Here is a 23,959-nt window from a genome sequence, read left to right on the forward strand (position 1 = left end):
TAAGATGCAAAATTATGTAGATGTGAGGGTGTATTTCCCAGGGGAGGCGGCCTCTGGGTTTTGCCCAGTCTCAAAGGAGTCTAGGCCGCCAAGGGGTTAAAAACCACTTAATACCGAGAGGGACATGAAATTTATTTGAAATCAATGTCAAGAATTGGTTGTTCTTATTCTGGGGAGTAGCCAGACCTCGGCGTCTGGAATGATCTACGTGCTTAAAAATACCACTCGCCACCATTTTCTCCAGGTAATTTTCCATCCCTGCCCCCACAGTCAAGGGGGAAAAAAGTAATTCTGCAATCCTACCTAGCTTACCAAAAAAAAAAAAAAAATCGGTACAAGCACAAATCTCCAGGCGCCGCCAGCGCAGAAGAAGAAAGGGACCCACGCGGGCCTCGGGCGCCGCCGGGACCCCAGCCCCCGAAACTTTGCCAAGTTGCGGGCGCCGAGCGCGCCCGGAGGCGCGGGGCGCGGCCGCGGGCGGAGCCGCCCCCTGACGCCGGGCCGCGGCGCGCCGGGCCGCCCCCTCCCGGCCCGGGCCGGCCCCGCTGGCTCCGCTCAAAGTTTGCGGCCGCCCTTGCGCCCGCGCGCCCGCCCGATGTATGGGTGATATACTGCAGCGGGTGTCAGGGTGAGGGACGGCCATATTTGCCGGTGCGGCCCGAGCCGTCAACAACAAAAAGTGCGCGGGAGCTCGGCGGGCGCACGGACGGGCGCACGGACGCTAGGGCCGCCTCGCTGCCGGCCGGCCTCGCCGCCTTCGCCGCCGCCCTCGCGGGCCGGGCCCCGCTGCGCCCCGGCGCGCCCCGCCGCTCGGGGGGATGTCTTACAAACCGAACTTGACCGCGCACATGCCCGCCGCCTCCCTCAACGCCGGTGAGTGAGTGCGCCCCGCGGGCCGCGCGCGCCGCGCCCCAAGTGCCGCCAAGTTGGGGGTCCGCGCGCCCGGCCCCGGCTCCCGGGGCCCCGCGGCGGCCGGGGTCGGCGGGCACCGGGTCCCGGCCCGGGGCAGCGCGGCGGCCGCCGCCATGATTCCGGTGCCCGCCCTGCCAAAGTTCGCGGGTGCGCCCCGCGCCGGGCCTCGGGGCTGGGCCGGGGCCCGGGGCACGGGCGGCCGCCGCGGTCCCCCCCACGCCGGCGGCCGAGGGCTCGTGGGGAGCGCGGCGAGCGAAGGCGGGGGAGGCTTTCTCGGCTCCTTTTTCCTTGGCTTTTGGGCGGCTCGGCGAGGGCCCCTGCCGGCGGGAGTCGGGAGTGGCCGGGCCGCGCCGGGAGCGGGGCGCCGGGACCCCGGCGCGGGCCGCCCTTAGGGAGCTGGGGGTAGGTCCGGGCAGGGGGCCTGGGCGGCAGGGGTGCACGTGAGCAAGCCCGGGCCACGCGCGGGCGGCGCTGCGGGGCGGCGAGCGTGCCAGGTGCAGCCGACCCAGAGGGAGCGGGGCCGCTGGGGTCACCGGCGGTGCAGTGGAGATCGTCGGTGGGCGCCCGCCCGGCCTGGCGCGTGGGACGGGGCGCTCAAAATGGGTCGCACGGGAGGTCCCTTCAGGCGTGCGCGGAGAGAAGTTGGAGGAGATCGGGGGCCTCGGAGAGCCTGGAGGCGGCGGCTGGGGGCGTTGTTTCAGCGGGGCCCCCGCATCTCGGAGCCCCCAAGTCTGGGTTTAGAAGGCCCCCTCCTTCAGAAGCCGGAGGGGCCGTCCTCTCCTTTCCCTGGGGCTGGAGCTGGGCGGTCCCAGGAAACTCCTGCAGAAGTTGTCAGGCAGCTTTAGGCTGTGCCTAGGGTCTTGCCCCAGGGACCGAGGGCGATAGGTGAAATTGTGGGTTCAGAGGGGACCGGCTTTGTCCCTTCACCAAGGTTCTTCTCCTTTAGACTCTTGATGGGAAACAAACTTCCAAATAAGCGAGGTGCATGGAGGGGGCTTGGGAGGGAGGGGATTGGCCTTGCTGGTCAGAAATGCCACGCCGGCAGTTGGCCGAAAGTTTTGGGCCTTGTCTCCGAATGTTGACTCCAGAATTCCAAAAATTTGAAGAGGCCCCCAGGAAAGCAATATATGTATATGCATATGTGTGTATAGGTGTGTGTGTGTGTGTGTGTGTGTGTGTGTGTGTGTGTTTAACTTCTTGGACACAAATTTGGGGATTGGAAAGGGTTAAGATTAAGGGGGTGGAAGGACGGGGTGGGGGATAGTTGAGTTGGTCAAATGTGGGCGCTGAGCCCCAAGAGCCCCTGTTTTCTCCTCAGATGTTCTCACCTCTTCTGGGGTCTGCACACCTTACCAAGACGGGCTTTGTGGCCACAGTATTTCTCACTGCCTCCCTCATCTGACTCCGGGGTGGGATGGGTGGAGGGTCTTGCTGCCAGCCCGGACTGGCGGGAAGTCTCAGGCCGGCCCTGGTGCAGTTGAGGCCTGCGCCCTGAATGGGGCCCTTCGGGGATTGGGGTCACAGGGTGACAGAGGCACCCGCTGGGGACCCCGAAGCCCTCTGGGCTGGCTAGCACCTGTACACAGATTTTCTTCTTTCTCCTGCGGTGAACTCCGGGAGGACTGCTGAGGTCCCCAGGTCTCTGGTGTTTTGGTGGGGCCGCCCCCCTCCCCGTGGACCCCTTTAGAAAGGCCGGATCTCCCCGTGCCATTTGCATCCAAGATGGACTCTCCGCTGCCGCTCCTCCGGCTTCCTTGTCATCATCCCTCACACCCTCCAGCCCTGCCTCCTGCTCGAGAGTTGCCAAGCCTCGGCCTGGCCGGCGGTGGCAGTGGCGGAGTTAGACAAAGCCCCCGCCTCCCCGCCGGAGAGCCCCCCCAGGCGCCCCAAGTGGCGGGAAGGCCGCCAGCTCCCCAGGCCCGGGCGCTCTTTGTCTGGCTTGGGGGCGGGGAGCCGCGCCTGGCCCCAGGAGCTGCTGGCCTCTGCCAGTCCCTCCCTGGGCTCCGGGCCCTCCCTGGTCCCCGCACACTACACGCATTGTCTGCGATGCTCCGTGACGGCTGTGCTCACGCCCGGTCTGGTTTTCTCCTAGGCCTCCGGCAGCCGGCCGCTGTGTCTGCAGGAAGGTGTGGGAATGAGTGGGACTCAGGGCCCTTCCGCCAGCTCTCTCCAGGGCCACAGACACCCCCCTCTGAACACCGAGTAAGGGACTGGCGCTGGCACACAGTCGGGGTCACCTACCACATCACCCAGGCCGTGGGAAAGTCAAGCTCCGAGCTGTTGCCTGACTCCCATCCCCCAAGCCCCCAACCCATTCCTCCTCCTCCGCTCAGCCCCCCGGGACCTAACCCCGGCACCCTGGAGGAGCAGCATCTAGGGCCTTGAGACATTCTCGTGGGAACCATCACCTCAAACAGATGGAAAAACTGAGGCCCAGAGAGGGAAGGGCCTTGTCTTAGGTCACACAGCCGCGTATGGCGCAGCTGGACTGGCTCCTAGTCCAAGCCCTTGGCTGTGGGAGAGAAGGTGGGTCGGGGAGGCAAGAAATACAGATTTGCAGCGAGAGGAGGGCAGGAGGTGGTGCAGAGAATGAACCAGAGGTGTCCAGCTCACCTCCTGCCAGGGAGCTGGAATCTTCTAGATGGCTTGAAGTGCCGAGCGGTGCAGTAGACACCCCTCCCCCCACACAGTCTAGCGTTTAGCATCCTGGCCTTTCGGAGAGGCGTGATAAGTTGTGGTGGGCGGGACTTGAACCCTGGCCTGGGGCAGCAAAGCCTGAGCTGCCCAGACCGCACTCACCGCCCACATCAGAAGGTCAGGAAATTGGGGCTTGGCTGATGTGGCGAGGGGAGCTGGGGGTCACCCGCCCTGCCACACTCCTGTGCTCTGGCCACTGCACACCCGCAGCTGCTTCAGACGGAGGTGTGGTTCTGCAGCACAGGTGTTTCAGCTACCCCACTGTAGAGGCGTGGTGGTGAGGCTCGGAGGAGCGCAGTGCTGTGCCCAGTCCCAGCTTAGACGTGGCAGGATTCACGTTTCCTGACTGGGCAGCCTGTATTTGAGCATAAATCTGGGTCCCAGTGGAGAAACCCAGGCAGGCCTGAGACTGAGGAAGACACGTCGGGTACCAAGCTGTCTGCGGCTCCTGGACAGAGGGATAGGTGCGGTGTGTTAGCCTCTTCTGTGCTGTGTGGCCTGGGGCAGTGCCCGCCCTCTCTGGTCTGTGTTTCTGTCTCTGCAGTGAGGGGCTCCAGGGCCCCTTCCAGCTCCAGCAGCCTGAGATCCTGAACTTCCTTCCTCCCCTGCCCCCTCCCCTTGCCCACACCAGATGAGCAGCTGGTCGGTTTGGCCGGCCTGGCACCAGCTGTCCATCCCCGGGGGCCAAGTCTGCAGAGCCCGCCGTGTGCGTGAGAGAGAGACGGTTTGGCTCCAGGGAAGGCAGGCAGAAGGGAAGCTGCTCCCCGGCCGGGCGTGGAGGCATGCGGGCAGCTGCTGAGGAGGGCTAGGTAGATTCTCCATGGTTACCGCTGTTCGTAATTCTGCAGGACATCCTTTACTTGCTAATGACCACTCGGACGCCATTATGGGTCTGCATGCTTCCAGCTACTGAGCTGGAGCTGGAAAATTCCCTGCTGAGGGCCTCCCCACCCCCCATGCAGGAGACTCCGTTCTGAGCCGGGCCCTGGCCCCCCGTGGTCCCTCTGCTGAGGGACAGTGTCTCCCAGTGTTACAGTCCATAAGTGGGGTCTTACGCCTCCCCCATGGGGGTGGAGCCAGCTGGGCATAGATTCAGACTGCCGAGAGTCTTGTTCCCTCTTTGGGGAGGGGCGACAGGAGCTCAGAGAGGTTGAGGGGCTTGTCCAAGGACACACAGACAGGCTGTGATGTGCTTCAGATTCCTGACTTTTGTGTCCAGTACCCCAGTCCCCAGCCAGGGTTGGGTCTCAACAACCTCCAGATCTTCCCCTGTCTTCCTCACCATATACTCCAGCAGAGTTTTGGGCACACAGGAAGTCTCAGCCCAGGTGTGGACCAGCCTTAGTAGCAGATGGGCTCTTGTGGCAGCCATGTGTCTCTAGGATATCAACCTCTGGGGAGCAGGACCCAGGAAAAGGGGACTTGCAAGGGTTAGGCTGAGAATAGCAGCAGCTTTCGTCTTTGCTACCAGTTTTGACTGCATGTATGGGAAGGATTTCTGTGATTGCTTAGCAATGTCTGCTGTGGTGATGGGCGTGAAGAGCAGTGGTCTGTTAGCTACATTTTACCATCAGTCATCTACGCCGAGTATCAGCCGTCGCCAAACTAGAGGACAGGAATAGGGCTCTTTATCCTCAGAGACAAAAGACCACCGTTGATGGCATGAGTTCTGGGCAGGGGGACTCAGAGTCCTTACCTCGGATACAGTTAGCCAAGGCTACTTGATTACTGACTCCTGTCTCCTCCCCTGTAGCTGGGAGTGTCCACCCGCCCTCCACCAGTATGGCGACGTCATCACAGTACCGCCAGCTGCTGAGTGACTACGGGCCGCCATCTCTAGGCTACACCCAGGTATGGCAGCGGGGGTGGGATGTGCGGTGGGAGGGGCCCTAGGGGCGGCCTGGGCCAGAGGGGAAGCGGTGAAAGGAGTAGAAATGATGGAGCTGTCATCTGAGCTTCCTCAACCCAGGGCTCAAGGCATCAGAATGGAGAAGTGGCAGGGGGTTTCACGGGGGACACCGAGTGACAGGAAGGGGTGGGAGAGCCCAAAGAAGGCTGGAAGCCCCGAGAGCCACAGTTCCCCGTGGGGCCACCACCCCACGTGTGTCCCTGGTGGGCCTCCTCGTGCCTGGTCCCTGGGGAAGTGAGGTCTGGCCTTGACTCTGTATCTGAGCTTGGACAGAGGAGGGGGGCCCTGCTCCCACTCACTCCCCACAAGGTCATGGGCCCTGCAGGGAGGACGGGCCCATATCCTAGTGAAGTCCAGGTGCGTTGCACCGAGAGCTGCTGGCCCCTCAGTTTTACACCTGCTTCCACCAGTTTCGGGACTGTGGACCGCCCCTGCCCCAACCTCGCGGAGACTTGCTTTCCCCACCGGGTTGGCGGGCCCTCAGGGGAGGTGGCCGCTGGCCGCCAGGGAGGGGACCCGGGCCACTAGCCGGGAGATTCCCGTGGCTGCCACTCGCGTTCCGAGGTCGCCACGGAGGCCGGCCCCACGGATGAGGCGGCGGCTGGGAGCCGTGCCCCGCCAGGCCGTCCTGCCCCCAGAGGGGAGGCGGGCACGGGCGAGGACCCCCTGAAGAGGTGGCGGCGGGAGGCTGCTGCCGAGCTGGATGAGGAGAGGAGGAAGGACCAGGAGGCCAGGAGGCGGAGGCGGCAGAGGAGCGGGGAGCAGGCGAGGGCCTGGGGGGGAAGTGGCCGCCCTGATGCAGCTGTGGGGGGGGGGCGGGGGAGGGGGGGCCAGGGAGGCCTGGCTGAGGCCCACAGGCCGACGGGACCCAGCCTTCCTGCTCCCGGTGTTTGCTCGGGCTGTTTGTGGGGTTCTGGAGAGAAGGGGTTTCTGTGTGGTGGGCCCTGCCTGCGGGGGAGGATGGATGAATTTAAATACATTCTGGGCTCTGTCTGGGTGGTCCCTGGCAGTTTTTGTGGTCCTGCTGACCCCACGTGTGGCCTCCATCTCTTCCACCCACTCTGGACCCTCAGCACGCCCCCTCCCCCCCCATCACTTGCCTGCCCATCGGCTCCTTCAAGGAGATTCTCAGTGAACACTTTCCTATCGACAAGCCAGTCTTTTTTTTTTTTTCATTTGAGATGATAAAAGGGCTTTCTGCAGACTGCTGGGTGGTTGCCTTGAGTGTGCGGGGACAGTAGAGGGCCGGCTCCCTGCTCTGTGCTTGTCGCTCAGGTGGGCCGTGCCTGGCCGCAGCTGCCCTGGAGTCTGGGCCAGGCCGCCCTCCCTCCACCACCTGCCCCCGGCTCGGGCCTCTCCCCAGCCCTGCCCTCGTGGAGCTGGCATGCTGTGGGGTCCTGACCACGGCATTGGGGTCAGGTTGGGTTCAATCCTCCTGAACCCTTTTCTTTCTGATTCTAGGGAACTGGGAACAGCCAGGTGCCCCAGAGCAAATACGCTGAGCTGTTGGCCATCATCGAAGAGCTGGGGAAAGAGATCAGACCCACCTACGCGGGCAGCAAGAGCGCGATGGAGAGACTAAAACGAGGTAAATCGTGGGCCCGGGACTCCCGTGACAGGTGACGCCTCGCTGCTGGCGGACCCCACGGCACTGGCCTAGTAACTGTCTTGAAAGATTTTCTGGGGAAAATGGAGGGTGGCAGATGGAAGAGTCCCCCGCGGCACAGGGGCTCCCGCTTTGTTACAGAATTACCGTTGGCTGTGGAGGTGTCAGGCTGGGTGAGCGGGTCTGTGGGATGAACATCTGATGGAAGGGGCTTGGCGGCCAGTTGTCAGATGCAGCGTCTAAGAAGGGAATCCCCAGGACTCCCCTGGTGGTCCGGTGGTTAGGACTCCACGCGTCCACTGCAGCGGCCTCGGGTTCGATTCCTGGTCAGGGAACTAAGATCCTGCAAGCTTCATGGTGCGGCCAAAAAAAAAAAAAAAAGTCTTTGTACCCAGATCCTGCAGCTCTGCCTCACGCCCGCTCTGCTCCCGTTGGCCGACACTGGTCCTAGGAGCCCTGGGCGGTCCAGTAAGGTAGGCTCCCAACTTGGGTGAGGCCAGTGACACGAGGCCAAGGGGGCCTGCGTTGCCCTCTGCTGTCCTCCTTGGAGCGGGGCCCAGGGGGGCGTGTGGTCCGTCCCAGTCTGGGGCGGGAGAGTGAGAATGCTTTGAAGTTCTTTCCTGATTGAAGAGGGAGGAAGGGCGGGAGGATGGTGCCACAGGAAGAAAGTGACTCACGTGAAGAGGTGACTGGCCAGCTGACTTCAGAAGGCAGAGAAATAGGTTGTTTTTTGCTGCTTCACGAAGTGAAAGTGGCGTGGAGAGGAGAAAAGGATTTCTATTTTAGAAGGTGGCAGTTCAGAGCACGGTGGCTTATGTGTGAATTTAATTTTAGGAGTTTTTTTTTTTTTTTAAGGTTAGAGAAGCAAATTTGGAGAAAATCGAGAGGGAAATGTTCTGTGGCTATAAATCTGGGGCGTGACAGGGGGGCTGCAGTTGAGGCCACGGCTGCAGTGATGGCAAGGCCGGCTGAGGACAGGCTCCCACCCAGAGCAGTGGGCCGGTTCATGACACCTTTGTGAAGAGACTGACCGATTGCAGAGCTGGATTGGGGAATAACAGGCACAGGTGTGGGGAGGGGGGCTGGCAGTTAGAGGCTGGAACGGAAGAGGGCTCGGGGGAGAGGAGGAGCTTAACCCCCAATCCAGCCCTGGGGGTCAGGTGGGCATTGCTCTGCCCACAGTGCTGGTAACGGGAGTGCCGGTTACCTGATTGCAAATGCCTGGGAGGATGCTGGACCCCACAGTCTTTCTGACAGGCGACCTGCAGCCTCCCAACAAAGCTGGCAGTTCAGGTCAACACATGGATACACCTGGTGACTGCTTCAGGGCACATCCTGGGTGAGCAGCTGGCCCCACAGTCACCCTGACCAGTAAGGTGGCCAAGTTTACATCATAGCAAAGTAAGAAGGGCACAAGGGAGTCAAGCGCCAAGAATGTTTTTTGCGTTTTTTAATGGTGAAAAAAATAAGATTTTGTGACATGTGAAAATTATGTGAAATTCAGACTTTAGTGTTGTAAGTAAAGACTTGTTGGAACATGGCCACACCCATTGCTTATTAATGTCTGCGGCTGCTGTCACAGTACAATGGCAGAGTGGAGTAGCTGCGACAGTGGCTACACAGCCCTTTCCAGAAAGTCTTCGGAAGCTCTCGGGGGTAAGATTTGTGAGGTGGGGACACCTGAGTGACTTGGGGTGTCATTCCCAGTGCCCTCTGGGGGGTCAGCTCTTGGAAGGAGTAGATTCTTGGTGTCTATTAAAATGAAATCAATATTTCATGAAGTTCAGTAAAGCCAAAAAAAGAAAAAAACCCCACAAAACCCAAGCAATAGATAACTCCCAAACTATAGAGATAAAAGATGAGGGGAGAATAATAGTGCAGAAGGTGGCACCCGTCCCCTGGGGGGAAGGACAAAGCAGTGGACCAAGGTGGCCTGAGTGAGCACTCGTCTCGCACCCGAACCAGCCAGGCTGCCTGACATTGTCAAGCCCTTTCTAGAATTTAGGAGAAATAATGGTTTGAAGGCGTGGAATCTCCAAAGCGGGTCCCTGCTTAAAGAACTTGGGTGGGGACACACTGCCTCCTGTCATCTGGACGGTAACAGGGTTCAAATAGAGTCACGTCATAAAAAGAGAGCTTGCTGGCTGTCACCTTGAGCATGGGAAGAAACTTTTAGGGAGACGTGCAGAGGGGTTTTTGCTTTGAGGGGTGGGATGGGGTTTGGGGTGTTAGATGCAGGTCCTGAGTTTCCTCCAGTCTGAGGGTTTCGCGGTTGGTTTGGAAGGACCCTCCTCCTCTTCTGGAATGGGTGCTGCTGGCTGACGTCCGCCTCTGCTTCTCTTCCAGGCATCATCCACGCTCGAGGGTTGGTGCGGGAGTGCTTGGCTGAAACGGAACGGAATGCCAGGTCTTAGCTGCCCTGTGAGCCTGGACAGTTTTCCATCTTCGGAGAGAAGTTACAGTTCATCTCCCCTGTTCAGATGAAACTTTTGTTTTCAAAATGGTAACAGTTTGGTTTCTCCTCCCCCTGCCCCTCCCATGGTTCACTAGGCTCCGAATCTACAGTCTGTAAGATTGAGGAAAGATTTTGCAGTTGATTGGGAGTTACATTTTAAATAGTTAGGAACTACCCAGGTGTTTGTTGTTGTTTTTTAAAGCATTGATTCAAAAGATGCACGTAAAAATTACCTATCTTACAGCAAACTAGTTTGCCTCCAAGATACCACTGTCTCGCTCTCCTCTTTTGAATACATTTATGTTACCCGGATTGTTCTTTGATCCTTTTCATAAGCTGATACAACTTGAAGGGTTTCTTCTGTAGTGCGGACTTGACAGCACACTTAACTAGTAGCTGGTCCCCTCGTTTCCCATACACTATAGATTCTGCTTAACATAAATTCTTTTTTGCTTAAGCATTTGCATGACTATTAGTGCTCTGAAGTCGACTTTTAAAATGCACAAGTTATATACATACAGAAGAAAGAGCAACCTCCCAAACAAACCCAACAAGGATCCCGAAATTTTTCCTGAGACTGTATGTAGATTTCAGTTCTGCCTTTCCTGTAAGTTGATCCAAACATCTGGAAGAAAATGGGACTGTTTGCATCTTTGTATTTATTACTCGATGTAATAAAGCTTATTTTCATTAACAGCTTGTATTAAGATGTGGGTTCCGCAAATTCTTGGTGGTATTTTAAAGAACGGCTCCTCAGCGAGAGTGGGGAGAGACCTGTCAAAGGGCATTTTCCCACCTGGTCCAGAAACATCTTGCGTGACAATATCAGTAGCACAACAGGCCAGGGACAGGATGTGTCGGTTAAGTCAGAAGGCAGGGATCAGGTGAGCTGCGTCATGCATGCATCTTAACTGCAGCAGATGTTAAGTGTGTGCCAGGAAGGAAAACAAGAGTAGAGGCGATGTTACTGACTTCGCCCTTTCTGTGCTCCCCCAAGTTAGGCCATTCTGTTTTTAGGAACTTAACCCGTGAGCATTTAAACTCAAGCTAGCTACTTCATCCTGTTCTCACTGGAAGAACTACCTGCTCTGGTGCTGGGAAAACTGGGTTGCCTCGGATGTGCTGAGAATTCGTGGGGTGGTCCCCAACAGTGGGGACCTTCCAAAGGGACTTGGAGGTCATCCTTACTATATTCCTTAGGCCCCGATCCCGATGTAATGAGGATTTACCGTGGTGAGGGGTAGACTAAGACAAAAGGAGGGACCTGGTCAGTTTCACAGGCGTAAGGCCAGGTCCCAGCCATGACAGCTCTAAAGGCCGGAGGAACGGGTACTAGGCAGTCGGCTTGTCTGCATCTCCTTCGTGGACGTGACAGGAAATTCAAAAAGGTTCAAGAAGGGGGGAGACAGAAGTTAAAGCTTCTGTCCCCCTTGTCTGAAGCTCCCCAAATTCCCTTCCACTATTACGGTCTTCTGTGTACCATTCCAGATGCTTCACTTGGCTCCCTTCTAAAAGGAGGCTGGACCTGGGAAGGGCCCCGCACACTGCGACCAGAGGTCGAGAGCCTTGCATAGAGCTAAACTTCCGAACCGGGCTACTCGGAGGTGGGAAGACCTTCCCGGGCTTCTTCACAGGGAACCTTATTTGGGTGCACGCAGTCTGGTCTTCACGGATGAGGCCGACCCTGGGTCTGACAGTGGCCTTCTAACCTCACGGTTTGTCTCCCTACTAGTTTTATGCATAAACTTCCGGATGTGTGCTAACAAACCATGCCTGAAAACCCCGAAACAGTTTGTACGGTCAGATCCAGCTTGAAGGATGGTATCAAGCAAATTCACAAACCCAAGTTTCTGAAACCTCATCTTTTATAAACCTACTACTTGTAAATCAGCATACAGAGAATGACATGTGTATTTCCACATCAGAGAGGTTACTTGTCAACACAGTCTATTAAGCTAATGGGGTAAATGGGCAGGTAACTTACTAACTTGTAAATCTTTCGCCATCTTGTTTTCTTTTGTTCTCTTAATGACATCCATGTATCACTGAGCAATGACCTTCCAGCAGGTGACAAGGAGGCACTAAATGCTATTGTTTGACTCAATTCTATAGTTTTCCATAAAAAGTCCATTACTTACATTAATGCTTTTTTTCAGAAAATATTTTCATTGGGGAATTCCCTGGCGGTCCAGTGGTTAGGACTCTGCGCTCTCACTGCCGGGGCCCAGGTTCAATCCCTGGTCGGGGAACTAAGTTCTCACAAGCCTCGTGGTGCAGATACAGATACAGTCACACAAATGTATAGCTTAAAAGGTGACATACTTCTAACTACCGTCCAGGTCAAGAAACAGAACTCTTGTCAGCTGCCCAGAAGCCCCTCCAAGCCCTGCGTCACAATGACAGCCTTTACTCCCCCAAAAAGTGCCCTTGTCCTTCTACAGTAATGACTTCCTCGTGTTTCTTTTTACAGTTTTATTCTCAAAGTATGCACTGCTATTCACTACAGTTTGTCTGCTGTTTAGAAACTCTGCTGTCTCTGGAGCCCGTCACAGCTGCGCTGGTGGTGGAGCTCACGCCGTCCCTGGAGGCATCCGGCAGGTTCTTTTTTTAAAAATTAATTATTTATTTTTGGCTGCGTTGGGTCTTCGTTGCTGCGCGTGGACTTTCTCTAGTTGTGGCGAGCGGAGGCTACTCTTTGTTGCGGTGCGCGGGCTTCTCATTGCGGTGGCTTCTCGTTGCAGAGCACGGGCTCTAGGTGTGCAGGCTTCAGTAGTTGTGGCACGTGGGCTCAGTAGTTGTGGCTCGCGGGCTCTAGAGCGCAGGCTCAGTAGTTGTGGTGCACGGGCTTAGCTGCTCCGTGGCATGTGGGATCCTCCCAGACCAGGGCTCGAACCCGTGTCCCCTGCATCGGCAGGCAGATTCTTAACCAGTGCGCCACCAGCCAAGTCCCATCCGGCAGGTTCTTTCAGTCAGAATCTGCAGTCCTTTCTCTGGGCACATTTTTACTTGATTCCCATTGTTCTTTCAGGAGTTTCTTTTTCTCTAGGGTCTCCTTTGCTCTTTTTTTCCTTTCTTGCTTTCTCTTCTCTGCCTCTCGTTTTTCTTTGTAAACAGGACTGTTTTCACCGTTGTAGAAAACATCCACTTTCTCTTGCAGGATTCTCCGAGCTAGCTTTCTGTTTTGATCGACGGATCTAGTCTGGTGGCACTGTAAGAGATAATATTTCATAAGGTGAAAGCCAGTGTGTTCTGGGCAGGACCTCAGGAATCATTAAATTCAAGCTAGTCCCTTTATAGAGGGGTCAGGCCCGCAGAAGGAAAGCCACTTGTCAGGAGTCCCAGTAGGTCAGTGACAGGACGAAGGCCATACCCTTTCCTGCCTCTGCTTGGCCCCCACCCAGTCCCACACCCCAGCTGTATTATGTGGCTTTCACTGTGACTATTCCAATATTAGGAGTGTTGTTTTGTTTAGAAGTAACAGTAGCCTTCAAATAAAGTTCCCAAATGATTTTGAAAACATCAACCAGTATGTCTAAGCGAGCCCTTTGTGTGCCCCATTTATAAATGTAAACTTCTCTCTGAAGGAGGAAAGTAGCCTCTTTATTATTCGTCAGCCATAATATTCATTACATAATATCTCTGTTATCACCGGTGAGTGCCTTGCAAAGCAAGTTGATAAAAGAAATCCTGTGAAATTAGGATGAAAGAATAGTACCAAAAGCAAATGTGGAGTAAGCTATATAAAATAGGTTTCAGAATTTTATTTGTTGCTCACGAATGTCACTTTTTTCAAGGAGGAAAAGAAAAATGATTGAGATTTTCACTAATACGCTCTTGGCTCAAAAACGTGGCAGCGAAGAACAGCTGTCAGGAACAGACTCTGGGTTCGGTCTGGGCTGACTCTCCTGCAGGCGCAGGAGCCTCCCTGTGCCTCAGATTCCACATCATGAGTGTAGGCTTGTGACGATTAAGAGTTAACTCGAATGTGAAGTGGCTCAGAACAGGGCCGGCCGCAAGCTCACGTGATATGCAAGTACTTGCGAAAGGTACCGCTGATGTGCGAAAGCCCGCCTCTGCTCTCTCTGCTGTGCCTCAAGGCTTGTGCCGCCTTCAGGGCCCTGGGGATACGGAATGGACTGGCAGTTCCACAGAGGTGGTGGGCCGCTACCAAACCAGGAGACAGGAGAGAAGCGCTGCACCATTTCCTAGAGGTTCAAAATGTATTGACAGCTGGTGATATTTTGATCAGAGGTTGGTTTTTTATATTCAGAAGAAAGCCTCCTACAGGCAGCTGTACCTGGCATTTTTCCTCTGAGGGCTGAAATTGGGTTGCCAACGTTACCTCACTCAGTTCTTCTCCAGAAGGGTAGGTGTCACTGACATTTACTAAAGAGGGGACGGAGGGACATGGAAAATGTGACCATCTGAGTGATCAGCCAGGAGGCTAAGGGCTGAGCCCACTGGCGGACAACCTGGGCCCGCGTGCTGCTTGGGGGCTGGAGCCCACGGCAGTGCCGCAGAGCTTTCTGCAGCCACCCTGCAGCCCAGTGGCTCGACCAGAACCGTGGCCTGCCAAGTTCAAGGACAGCAGCAGTAAAAGCGCAACTGCAAAGGATCCTGGAAGGAGGCTCCTGACGCTGTGCAGAGGTTCTGCCTGGGAGAAACGCTCGGGACTGGGCACGAGACCTGCAGTCCCTCTACTGCCAGGGTCATGGTGAGAACAAGTTTTCACTCAGGAGAAACCAGGGGACCCCCACGGCCTCCTTCCTCTACCTTGACCACAATGCCTGAGGGGACGTGCCTGAGCACCACGCAGTTGCTTGTTTTGTTGGTTGCCTGGCCCCCTGGCCCGTGTCCTTTTACAAACTGCTCTTCAAGTTCACTCTCATCCAGGGAGAGCAGAGCAGGGTGGTCCTTCTTGCCTGCCGCCTGGACTGGAGTGACCGCTGTTCCAGGGGATAAGAGTTCCGGCTTCTCGCAGAGCCGGAGTCCCCAGGGCACCATGCACACTCTGGTCAGTGGGGTAGGAAAACGGAACAGACCCGAGGTGCTCATAGCGCGTGGCTCTGCCTGCTCAGGACCTGAATAAGACAGAAAAGACAGCCCTTCAGCCTTGTTTGTGCTCAAGATTATACCGCAGGTTCTAAAATCACCTTTTATGAACCAGTTCAGACGATGACCACCCATCTGGCAGGCAGGGGATTTAGGAAATTAGTGCAGACAGGATACTCAGCAACACACACCTCGCTCCGGCCCTGCATTGTCTACCGTGTTCTCAGCACTACATGCCTTGCCAACTGATAAATATTTTCTTATAACAGACCAAAAAATGTCTTCAAAGCACCCAGAAGTGGTGTTTTCTCAGGAAGGGGAAGCTTTGAGTGTAAAATTCAAAAGAACAGGGCTGTAATTTGATAAGGAAATATTACATAGTACATCACACAAGAATTAGGATCTGAGTCAAGGGACATTATTTAAGTGTGTGAGAACCTTTGAAATCAAAATGGAAAGACGACAGAACGTGATAGTCTATTTTATAGCTTAAGCTTAAACAGTCTGACACAGTAAATATCACTATCAATCAATGTCATGATTGTTGTTTTTTCATGTTTCCAGTTTCATGGATTTGAATAGGAACATCTGTTCCCTCAGAAGCACTGCCAATCACATGATCCAACCGGTACTCATCCTTAGAACCACCAAGCCAACTGATTTTTATTAAGGTGCCTGTTACGTTCAAAGTATGAGGTGAGGTACAGGGAGTGACGTGAGGTCAAAGAGGGCAAGACGCTATCTTCCTGGAGCTCACAGTCTAGTCGGAGAAGATATTCAAGAAGAAAGCGAGAGGCGCTGAACAAGAGATTTCAATAACTACTCGAGAGGAGCCTAAGGCTGAAATGTCTTAGTTGACGAATAGTATAGAGGATAATAGCCATGAGGGTATGGTGAATCACAGGCCTTTGCTTTTTTTCGAGGGGAGGAGGGCAGAGGATCTGAAAGGTATCACCTCTTTTCAGAGATCTACATATTCCCCATGTGAATGGGGTCGGGGCGGGGGAGTCACAACCTTCGCCCATTTTCTCATCTGGAAAATGGGAGGAATAAGCCCTCTCCATGCAACCCACACAGGCTTAAAGTCAGAGAAAACAGTGTTCTGGAAAGGGCTTTGCGGATACCTCTGAAGGCATGAGACTGGTTTATAGCAAGATCCCTGTCACCAGGACTTTCCTGGTGGCACAGTGGTTGAGAGTCCGCCTGGTAATGCAGGGGACATGGGTTCGAGCCCTGGTCCGGGAAGATCCCACATGCCGCGGAGCAACTAAGCCTGTGCGCCACAACTACTGAGCCTGCGCTCTAGAGCCCATGAACCACAACTGCTGAGCCTGTGTACCACAACTACTGAAGCCTGCGCGCCTAGAGCCCGTGCTCCACAAGAGAAGCCATGGCAATGAGAAGCCCACGCACTGCAATGAAGAGTAGCCTCCGCTCACCACAACTAGAGAAAGCCTGTGCGCAGCAACGAAGACCCAACACAGCCAAAAATGAATTAAAAAAAAAAAAACCTTAAAAAAAAAACCCAAAAAACCCTGTCACCCAGGCAGATTTGGGGAACTACAAATGTGCCACTCGCATAATAATACTTCTTGATCAAGGATTATGTAGGCACTAAAAACAGATATATTGCTCTTTTTAACAAGTGCTTCCTGTGAGGCTCTAAACAGCTTCTTTCACCACTTGAAACCTTGTAAATTCTAGCTCTAACACAGGTAGGAACTGGAGTGTACCTAAGGCAACTTCCTCAGCCAAAAGTAACGTACCATCCACCAAATTATTTCACTAGGTTTCTCTCGGCTCATTTACCTTTCACCCACCAGCAGTTCTGACGGCTAACACCCACTGGGCCCAACGCTGATCGCTAGATGAGCTTAATGCAGAAACAGGCTAGCAGGCATTGCTTCCTTGTAAATATGTGCATTTTGCTATTTGAAATCCAAGTGCCTTTCTCAGTTATCAGTACAGATGACACTGGTCATTTTTAGAATGAATACAGTATTCTTCATCTCTATCTCTACTATTTCTATGGAAAATAAATATAATGAAATATACTCTTCAAGCTTTAGGCCATGCTAGTTCTCAATCCTATGACTGACACATCTTCTTTGTGAAAAGCACGATATTCAGCATGTTCTGAGCAGGTCCTATCAGTCCCGGTGGATGATAATTAAGGTGGTGTCAGTTCGTAATGTGCTCTGTGGCTACCAAGGGAGATATTTTGAAACAGAGTATGCCAGTGAAAGTGGTGCTTTGAAAACGGCTTCTGTTTACTGTGTGTGAAATATGTCAGAAGTATCCTCAGGAAAAGATAAGGATAAACCCAGGCACATTCTCTGAAATCTCTACAACAAAGAATCCACTCCCCTATAATGATTAAATGAATAAGACTAAGTTGATGTCCAAAATTTCCCTCCCCTTATTTCTGCTTTCAGTCCACAGAACAGAATTCCTTTGTGTATCAGACAGTGTCTAGTCCCTGTATTAGGTTCATGGAACAGGAGGCCAGTACCTCTCTTGGGGCTTCTCTTCCGTTAGTAAATCTGACCAGGCAGGATGGTAGTGGAATACAGTGCAGCGACAAAGAAAGGAAGCAGGTCTGAGACAGGGTGAAACTCCCAGACAAAGGGCGGAGAGGACAGCGCTTTTCTCAGCTGCTTTGTCACCAGCCCACTGTGTTTCAAATCTACCTTTCTGTCCTAGTTCAGAGCTGACACACACAGGAAGGTCTCCCACCCAACTGGAGTTCGAGAAGGTCCCCAGTGTTCAGTTACTGGCTGCTTTGTTTAACAGCTAATTCCAACAGCCAATAGGACGATTCCAAATACTTTTAGTATCTCCTGGAGCTCTGGCTCTACTCCAATGGTGGCTAAAAATGACAAACACACCCATGGTTCCACTTCCCCAAAGCCCAGAGAAGAATACGGATTGGATTTCAGTTTTTGTGATACCCACAGAGCAACCCAAAGTCTTCGGGGAACAGTAAAAGCAGCTCAAATTAGAGCTCATCGTGACATTAAAGAGAAAAATGGTCACAAGCGGTGTGCGTAAGGGGAAACCAGCGGTCACGACAGCGCGCCCTTGTTCCCTCCCATGAGTGCGAGCGTCAGCCCGGCCGGCTCTCCACCCCAACTCCCCTCGGCTCTGCTCTTCCTTGGAGGGTGGCGTCTGCACTAAACAGCTGGCTGCAATTTAGGTTAAAGCCACGCTCTCTCTCACTTGGTCAAGTTAAGAGATAACAGGGCTGACGCCTTTAAAACAGGCAATGTTAATTTGTTCAATGAATATTTTCCACATCTACTATGTGCCATGAGTGGGCCTCAATGGGTCCAATGAGCCTGTAGCATAAAAGAGAAATTAAGACATCTGTAAGTAAGATAACATGCCAGAGCGTGGAATGGATGACACGCCACAGAGCAGTGGTTCTCAGGCTTCACTATGCTCCCAAGTCACCAGAAGGCTGGTTATTGGGACTTGGAAGCTGCATCCTATTAGGCACCTTTCTTCCTGACTGGATCCAGCTGGTACACAGTTCCTCCTCTGGCTTCCACAGTCAGCCCAAACCAAGACTGACACCTAGCTCATGGGTGGCATGCTCAGCTCTGCATTGTGGCCAGTGACCAGAGCAAACAATCACATATTTAAACAAGATGCAGTGAGCTGAGGCTTGTTTCACCAACAGCTGAAATGCTCTGGAGAGCGGTAAGGGGATGCTACTGCCTTTGTGTCTCTGAGACAGAGAGAGGATATCTGAATCTGGAAGACATAGGATTTCAACTCTGGACCCACCTCTGGATACCATTTGCCTAAAATTCACTGTTTAAGTATTTTTTAGAAAGGCAGAGTACTAGTGTCTCTTAGCCACAACTTTCATGGTGTACCAACCTTGCAGAAATGTCATCTAAACTAACCGAAAGAACAGATGTGGCGATGCGCTGAAATGGAGTGCTTTAGGAAAAAAGACTGTTAAAGCTCTTGCGGCTCCAACCTTGATGCACCATTTCCCTAGGGATCCTGTTAAACAGGCTACGGCTCATCAGGGCTGGGGTGGGGCCTGAGACTCCACATTTCTAACCAGCCCCCAGGTGAGGTGGTTGCTGCCTGCAGTCCTGGCCCTTAAGATCGTCTGACTGCTGGATGAAGGCCCCACGATCATGATGGCAACGCTGGAGATGGAGAAGGTGTAAAGGAGAGAACAGGCGGGAGAGGAAGAGAAGACAAATGAATATCGAATTGAGCGAAAAGAACAGGTGAAATGGTCACAAGGGGATTGAGAAGCTGGGTCATCTGAAAAAAGAACATCAAAAACGTTGCTTCTATTGAATTATTATTTTTTTAAAGCTGCCTTTTTCTAAGTCTTTATTGAATTTGTTACAATACTGCTTGTTTTATGTTTTATTTTTTTAGCAGGAGGCATGTGGGATCTTAGCTCCCTGACCTGGGATTGAACCTGCATCCCCTGCAATGGAAGGTGAAGTCTCAATCACTGGACCGCTAGGGAAGTCCCCTGCATTAATGTTCTAGAACAGCACTGTCCAACAGAAATATAGTGCAAGCCACATGTGAAATTCTAAATTTTCTTATAGTCACATTAAAAATAGTAAAAAGCAACTGATGAATTTCAATATACTTTATTTAATCCAATATATCCCAAATATTATTACTTCAACATATAATCAATATAAAAAATTATTTAGATTTTTTTATATGAGGTCTGCAAAATCTGAAGTGTGGCCATGCTTACAGCACATGTCAGTCTGGACTAGCCACATGTGCTCGCGGCTACTGTAGTGGATAAGGTAGCTCTAGAATCTTGCTATCAGAGTGTGGTCCACAGAGCAGCAGCCACAGCACCCCCTGGGAGCTTGTTAGGAATGAAGAATCTCAGGACCTTCTAAATGAGAACCTGTGTGTTTTTTTTCTTTTTTTTTTTGGCTGTGCCACACAGCTTGCTGGATCTCAGTTCCCCAACAAGGGATCGAACCCGGGCCCACAGCAGTGAAAGCACAGAGGCCTAACCACTGGACTGCCAGGGAAGTCCCAGAGAACCTGTGTTTTAATAAGATCCTCAAGTGATTCAGAGGCACATTGAAGTTTGAGAAGCAAAGGACACAGGAATTAGTTCTTCCAACTGCTAGGACAGACACTTTTAAGAGCTATTGTTTCTTATGTTTATAATGTTTAAAAAGTTGAGACCAGAATTCAGGAGTGCTGATTACCTGCTTAGTATGGTCTTGCTTCCCCCTCCCGAATAAGGAGATAAAATAGGTCTCAAAAACAATGACCTAATCAACGGTGAAGGACAAACACAGTGAGCTTTAAAAAGACAAAATGGCCAGCTGATGGCTCCAGAAGCTAAGTGAGAGGATGGTTTTCTGTGAAATGCTTAATGATAATCTATGTTTCAGAAGTGTGTTTTGGTGCTCCCTGCCGAATGGGAGTAAAGATAAAGCAGCCTTTCTCTCCTTTTCTCATCTAGCTCATCCTCCTGTTCTAGTTGCCTGAAATCCTTATGAGGGCTGAACACCTCCCCAAACAGAACCCCTGGGAACTTTGGCTCAGGCTTGAAATAGACCCTGTCATTTCCTAGGCTGGGGGCTCTATACTCAAGATAGAGCACCTTTCAGCCACAGTAAGTGTTTCCAGAGAATTATTTCCCAAATAAGAAAATCACAATGGACTGAGCAGGAAAGGACAACAGAGCTGCTATCCTTGATTTGGGAGGACAAGAGGAAAAGGAAACTACTCTGAGTTTGGTCCAAATTTAATAGGCTTACTGCTGCACAGCTCAAGAGACACTAAAGAAGTAGATAAAAAGAAAAGCTTTCAATTCATACAATACCAACATCCCGTTCAGTTTTTTTTCACAGAAAACTTCAAATCCACAATTACACCTGTCCTATTTGGGTGCACCACTGTCATCTTCTTCTATTTATGGCACCTAACAGGAACTTCGTCATTTATCAACTACACTATTAAAATAGGACAAACACATTAAAAAAGCAGCGATAACTAGCAGCAATAACTACACTCCACATTTTCCTCTAAAAGTCTCAAAGACCCTGTTACCATTAATGATGCTTTGTATTTGTTTAGGACTTAGGTTTTCAAAGCACGTTCAAATATGTTATCGTAGTGAATATTTCATACAAATAAAGAAAAGAACGGATGTATACTATGTGGAATATTTCAGGAAGACTTATTTTGGAAGAACATTAGGTAGTCCATTTTTTTAAACTGAATTTGTCCTTCCTGCTGCTTGTTTCTTTACCTTTCATAACATCTCCAGATTTGTTCTTCCCCCAGCTCCTTAGAAAGCGTTAGCTCATTTTCCTCAGCGGTCTCTTCTTGACTCCCCCTCTCACTTTTTTGTCCCTGAAAGGCCATACTGCTTTGTAGTCAGCATGACCTGCATCAATGCCTTGCCTCCACGATTTACTCACTGTGCAACTCTGGCCACGTTTCCACATCTGTAAAACAGAGGTAATACCACCGAGGGAGAGAGAAAAATCGTACACGTCACCACAAACGTAAGGTGCTTAGGATCCCTACATCACAAAGCTCAGGAACCTCTGGCTAACACTCCACAAGCCCACTCTGCAAACGGATTATTTCATGGACTTTTGTTTTCGAAGCTCAGTGAAAAGGTATCTAGAAAATGACCTGCAGACAATTTTACTTGGCATGGTCCAATTTAAGAAATACTTGGAAACCATGAAATTACCGAAGATATGCTGTTTGGTGAGGTCATAACTGTGGTCTATGAAATCAGGTGCCAAAGAGAGAATTATGATGCCAAGAATATAGTGTGACTTCCCAGAAGGTTCAAATTGAAAGGTAAAAACTACCTTCATCACAGCAAGTCCTGGTTTAAACATAGAGATCTTTAGTAATTATCTGATATAGTAAAAAAAATCATGAAGGACAGAAAAGATGAAAAAAGTCACGTTTAAATGTACACCTGATTATTCCTTTTCATCTTCAATGGTTAAACTATAAAGTTTTAGAGTTCCTCATTTTTGCTGTGGAGGATGTCCCTCCTCCAACCCCCGCCAATGACAAGCTGTTTTGTATATAAAAATAAATGACACAGAGTAACACCCTGGTTAACAAACATTAAATGCCTCAAGCCATTAGCGGCCACTACTACTGAACAGCCTAATCTTATCCCAATCAGAATGAAAGATCTCCACTCAAAAGCTCATTGTGGCAAAAGAGGAATACTTGAGCAATACAAAGATGTTATAATAAAATCATACAGTTTTTTTGATACCGAGCTCCATGAGCTGTTTGTATATTTTGGAGATTAATCCTTTGTCTGTTGTTTCATTTGCAAATATTTTCTCCCATTCTGAGGGTTGTCTTTTTGTCTTATTTATGGTTTCCTTTGCTGTGCACCCTTATAAGGGCATAAAATAGTGGTGTTAGCTTGTATACAAGTAATGCAAAATCTCCAGTATGAGGAGGGGGGGGTTAAATTAAGATGAATAGTTCCTACACTTAATATATACTTGAATTTCTGACACCTTCTACTTCTGTTTTCTATATTCAGAAATAATTTCTATGGACTTTAAAAACCTCCTCTGTTTTTATAAAGCTTCTCTCTAGACCAGTTAGTCAAAAGCAGTTTCCATTCTGAATTTGTAAAAATTAAGACGCTACCAAAGAGCTTAACCTAAATTAAGAAGTAAGGTGTGAATAACCTTACCAGAATATTTTGTATCAGTTGGTTAACAAGATAACTCAGTTAATTAGAATACTAGCTTCTGAACATGTTGGCTTATTAAAACATTAATAGATTTTTTTTTTTGAAAGTTACCTAAAGATGACACTGCCAAAAACAAAACACTCAAACTAAACAAAGTCCATCAGATTTTGCAGCAAAAAGCAATGATCTCCTGCCTCTTGCATGGTTGGGAACTAATCTCCAGTACTCGGTTTTGGGGTTAACATTTTTCTTGCAAGGAAACACACCTCCCTTTGCCTGGAGCCATCTCAGGAATCCACTTTCCCATCCTAGTGTGAGGATCTCAAGTAACAGATTTTGCAACCAACTGAAATTAGTGGTAAAACTGCTTTTTGTTTTCTTTTTGTTTTTGGGTGGACTTGAAAGAAACATGGTTGCTGAAAACAGAGCCGTGTGCTTAAAAATGATTTGATTTTGGTTGGGTTTTAACACAAGCACAATACTGATGGGTGGATTAACACAATTGGGAGGAGGGTTCGATTTACTTAAGCTTGAACTCTCCCATAGACGGATGGGGTTTTGGAGAGACTGAATTTCTACTGTTGAGACAAAATTGTCAGGTATTCTTAGGAGCCTCAGATGAGATGGAATGCCTCTTGGCAGATTTGTGTTTCCAAGGGCAAATAACATCTGCTCCGTCCTGGCTTCTCCGGCACACCTAAGGACAAGGCTGGCGAAGTCCCTTTATCGTGGGCTCCGGACACTCGGAGGAAAATTTAAGAGCTCGAAGTACCTTAAAGGGTAAGAACCTTTCTTCTGAGAAAGGCGAACTGACCAGTGCGTGTGAGATGGCCTGGGGGCCCACGGAAAGGCTTTCCTCTGGTCCTTCGAAAGGCTGGGCAAGAGGAAAACACCCACGATGCCTAGAACAGGCCCAGCTGCGTGCTAACAGCTCCCTAAGGCTCCGCCGAACAAGTCAACGAGCATCGTTCCATTTGTCCTCGGGCCTCGGTGGAACTGTTTTCTCCACAAGGGTGGGTTCTCCTCGCCCGCCCCTCCAAGTCCTTGAAGAGCCCCAGTGTCGACCCCCACCAGCTTAGGGTAAACCCATTCCAGGGTAAACTTAGCTCGGGTGTCCGGGCCGGCTTCACCTCACCGCCAGCGGGGCCTCAGGTCAATGGGCTGCGCGACTCAGGGTCGCAAACGGGGAAATTCACGGGTCCCAGCTCCCAGTCCTCTCTCCGGAGCCTCTAACAATCGTGGGCAACCGTGTGGGTGTCGGGCTTCTCCGCAGACACTTACCTGACCTCAGGACTGGGCTCCCGCCCCCAACGTTCTGGGTGAACCGGAATGGCCGCAGGAGCGGCAACGCAAACGCACTCCCGCGCCTGCGCACGCGCCGTACTCCTGCCGCAGCCCCCCCTCACAAACCCGAGCCCCCGTCTTACTAACTGCGCATGCGGGAAGCTGAGGCTTCTTTCCCGCGTAGCTGCCGGGGGTTCCCAAAGAGCCAATCAGACGAGAGGACTGACTGCAGCCCCGCCCCCCTCCCCCCAGCTTCCGCGGGCGTCGCACCTCCCTCTTTGGGAGAGCTGGGGGCAGGACGGGGGAAGTGGACGCGCGCGCCGCGGCTCGGCCGTC

The 23,959-nt window shown here is 51.9% G+C and overlaps 2 protein-coding genes across 4 annotated transcripts; one reads left to right on the forward strand and one right to left on the reverse strand.

Moving 5' to 3' along the window:
• The first annotated feature begins 508 nt into the window (after positions 1-508).
• Positions 509-10,282, forward strand: CDK2AP1 (cyclin dependent kinase 2 associated protein 1). The gene is made up of 4 exons (XM_060027935.2): positions 509-873; positions 5,363-5,460; positions 6,980-7,106; positions 9,471-10,282. Exons 1-4 carry the CDS (start codon positions 819-821, stop codon positions 9,536-9,538), a joined length of 348 nt encoding a protein of 115 aa, XP_059883918.1. The 5' UTR covers positions 509-818; the 3' UTR covers positions 9,539-10,282.
• A 151-nt stretch (positions 10,283-10,433) lies between these two features.
• MTRFR (mitochondrial translation release factor in rescue) lies at positions 10,434-23,752 on the reverse strand. Of its 3 annotated transcripts, XM_060027933.1 has the most exons (4): positions 23,621-23,674; positions 20,903-21,101; positions 14,353-14,660; positions 10,434-12,787 (listed from the first exon to the last, which is right to left on the reverse strand). In XM_060027933.1, exons 2-4 carry the CDS (start codon positions 20,907-20,909, stop codon positions 12,545-12,547), a joined length of 558 nt encoding a protein of 185 aa, XP_059883916.1. In that variant the 5' UTR covers positions 20,910-21,101; positions 23,621-23,674; the 3' UTR covers positions 10,434-12,544. The 3 variants fall into 3 exon arrangements, with proteins under 3 accessions (XP_059883916.1, XP_059883917.1, XP_059883915.1); XM_060027934.1 differs by lacking the exon at positions 20,903-21,101 and having other exon boundaries at positions 23,621-23,752; XM_060027932.1 differs by lacking the exons at positions 20,903-21,101; positions 23,621-23,674 and having other exon boundaries at positions 14,353-16,055.
• Positions 23,753-23,959: the final 207 nt, after the last annotated feature.

Source organism: Delphinus delphis, chromosome 13, assembly GCF_949987515.2.
Source record: "Delphinus delphis chromosome 13, mDelDel1.2, whole genome shotgun sequence".
Classification (NCBI taxonomy): Eukaryota; Metazoa; Chordata; class Mammalia; order Artiodactyla; family Delphinidae; genus Delphinus; species Delphinus delphis.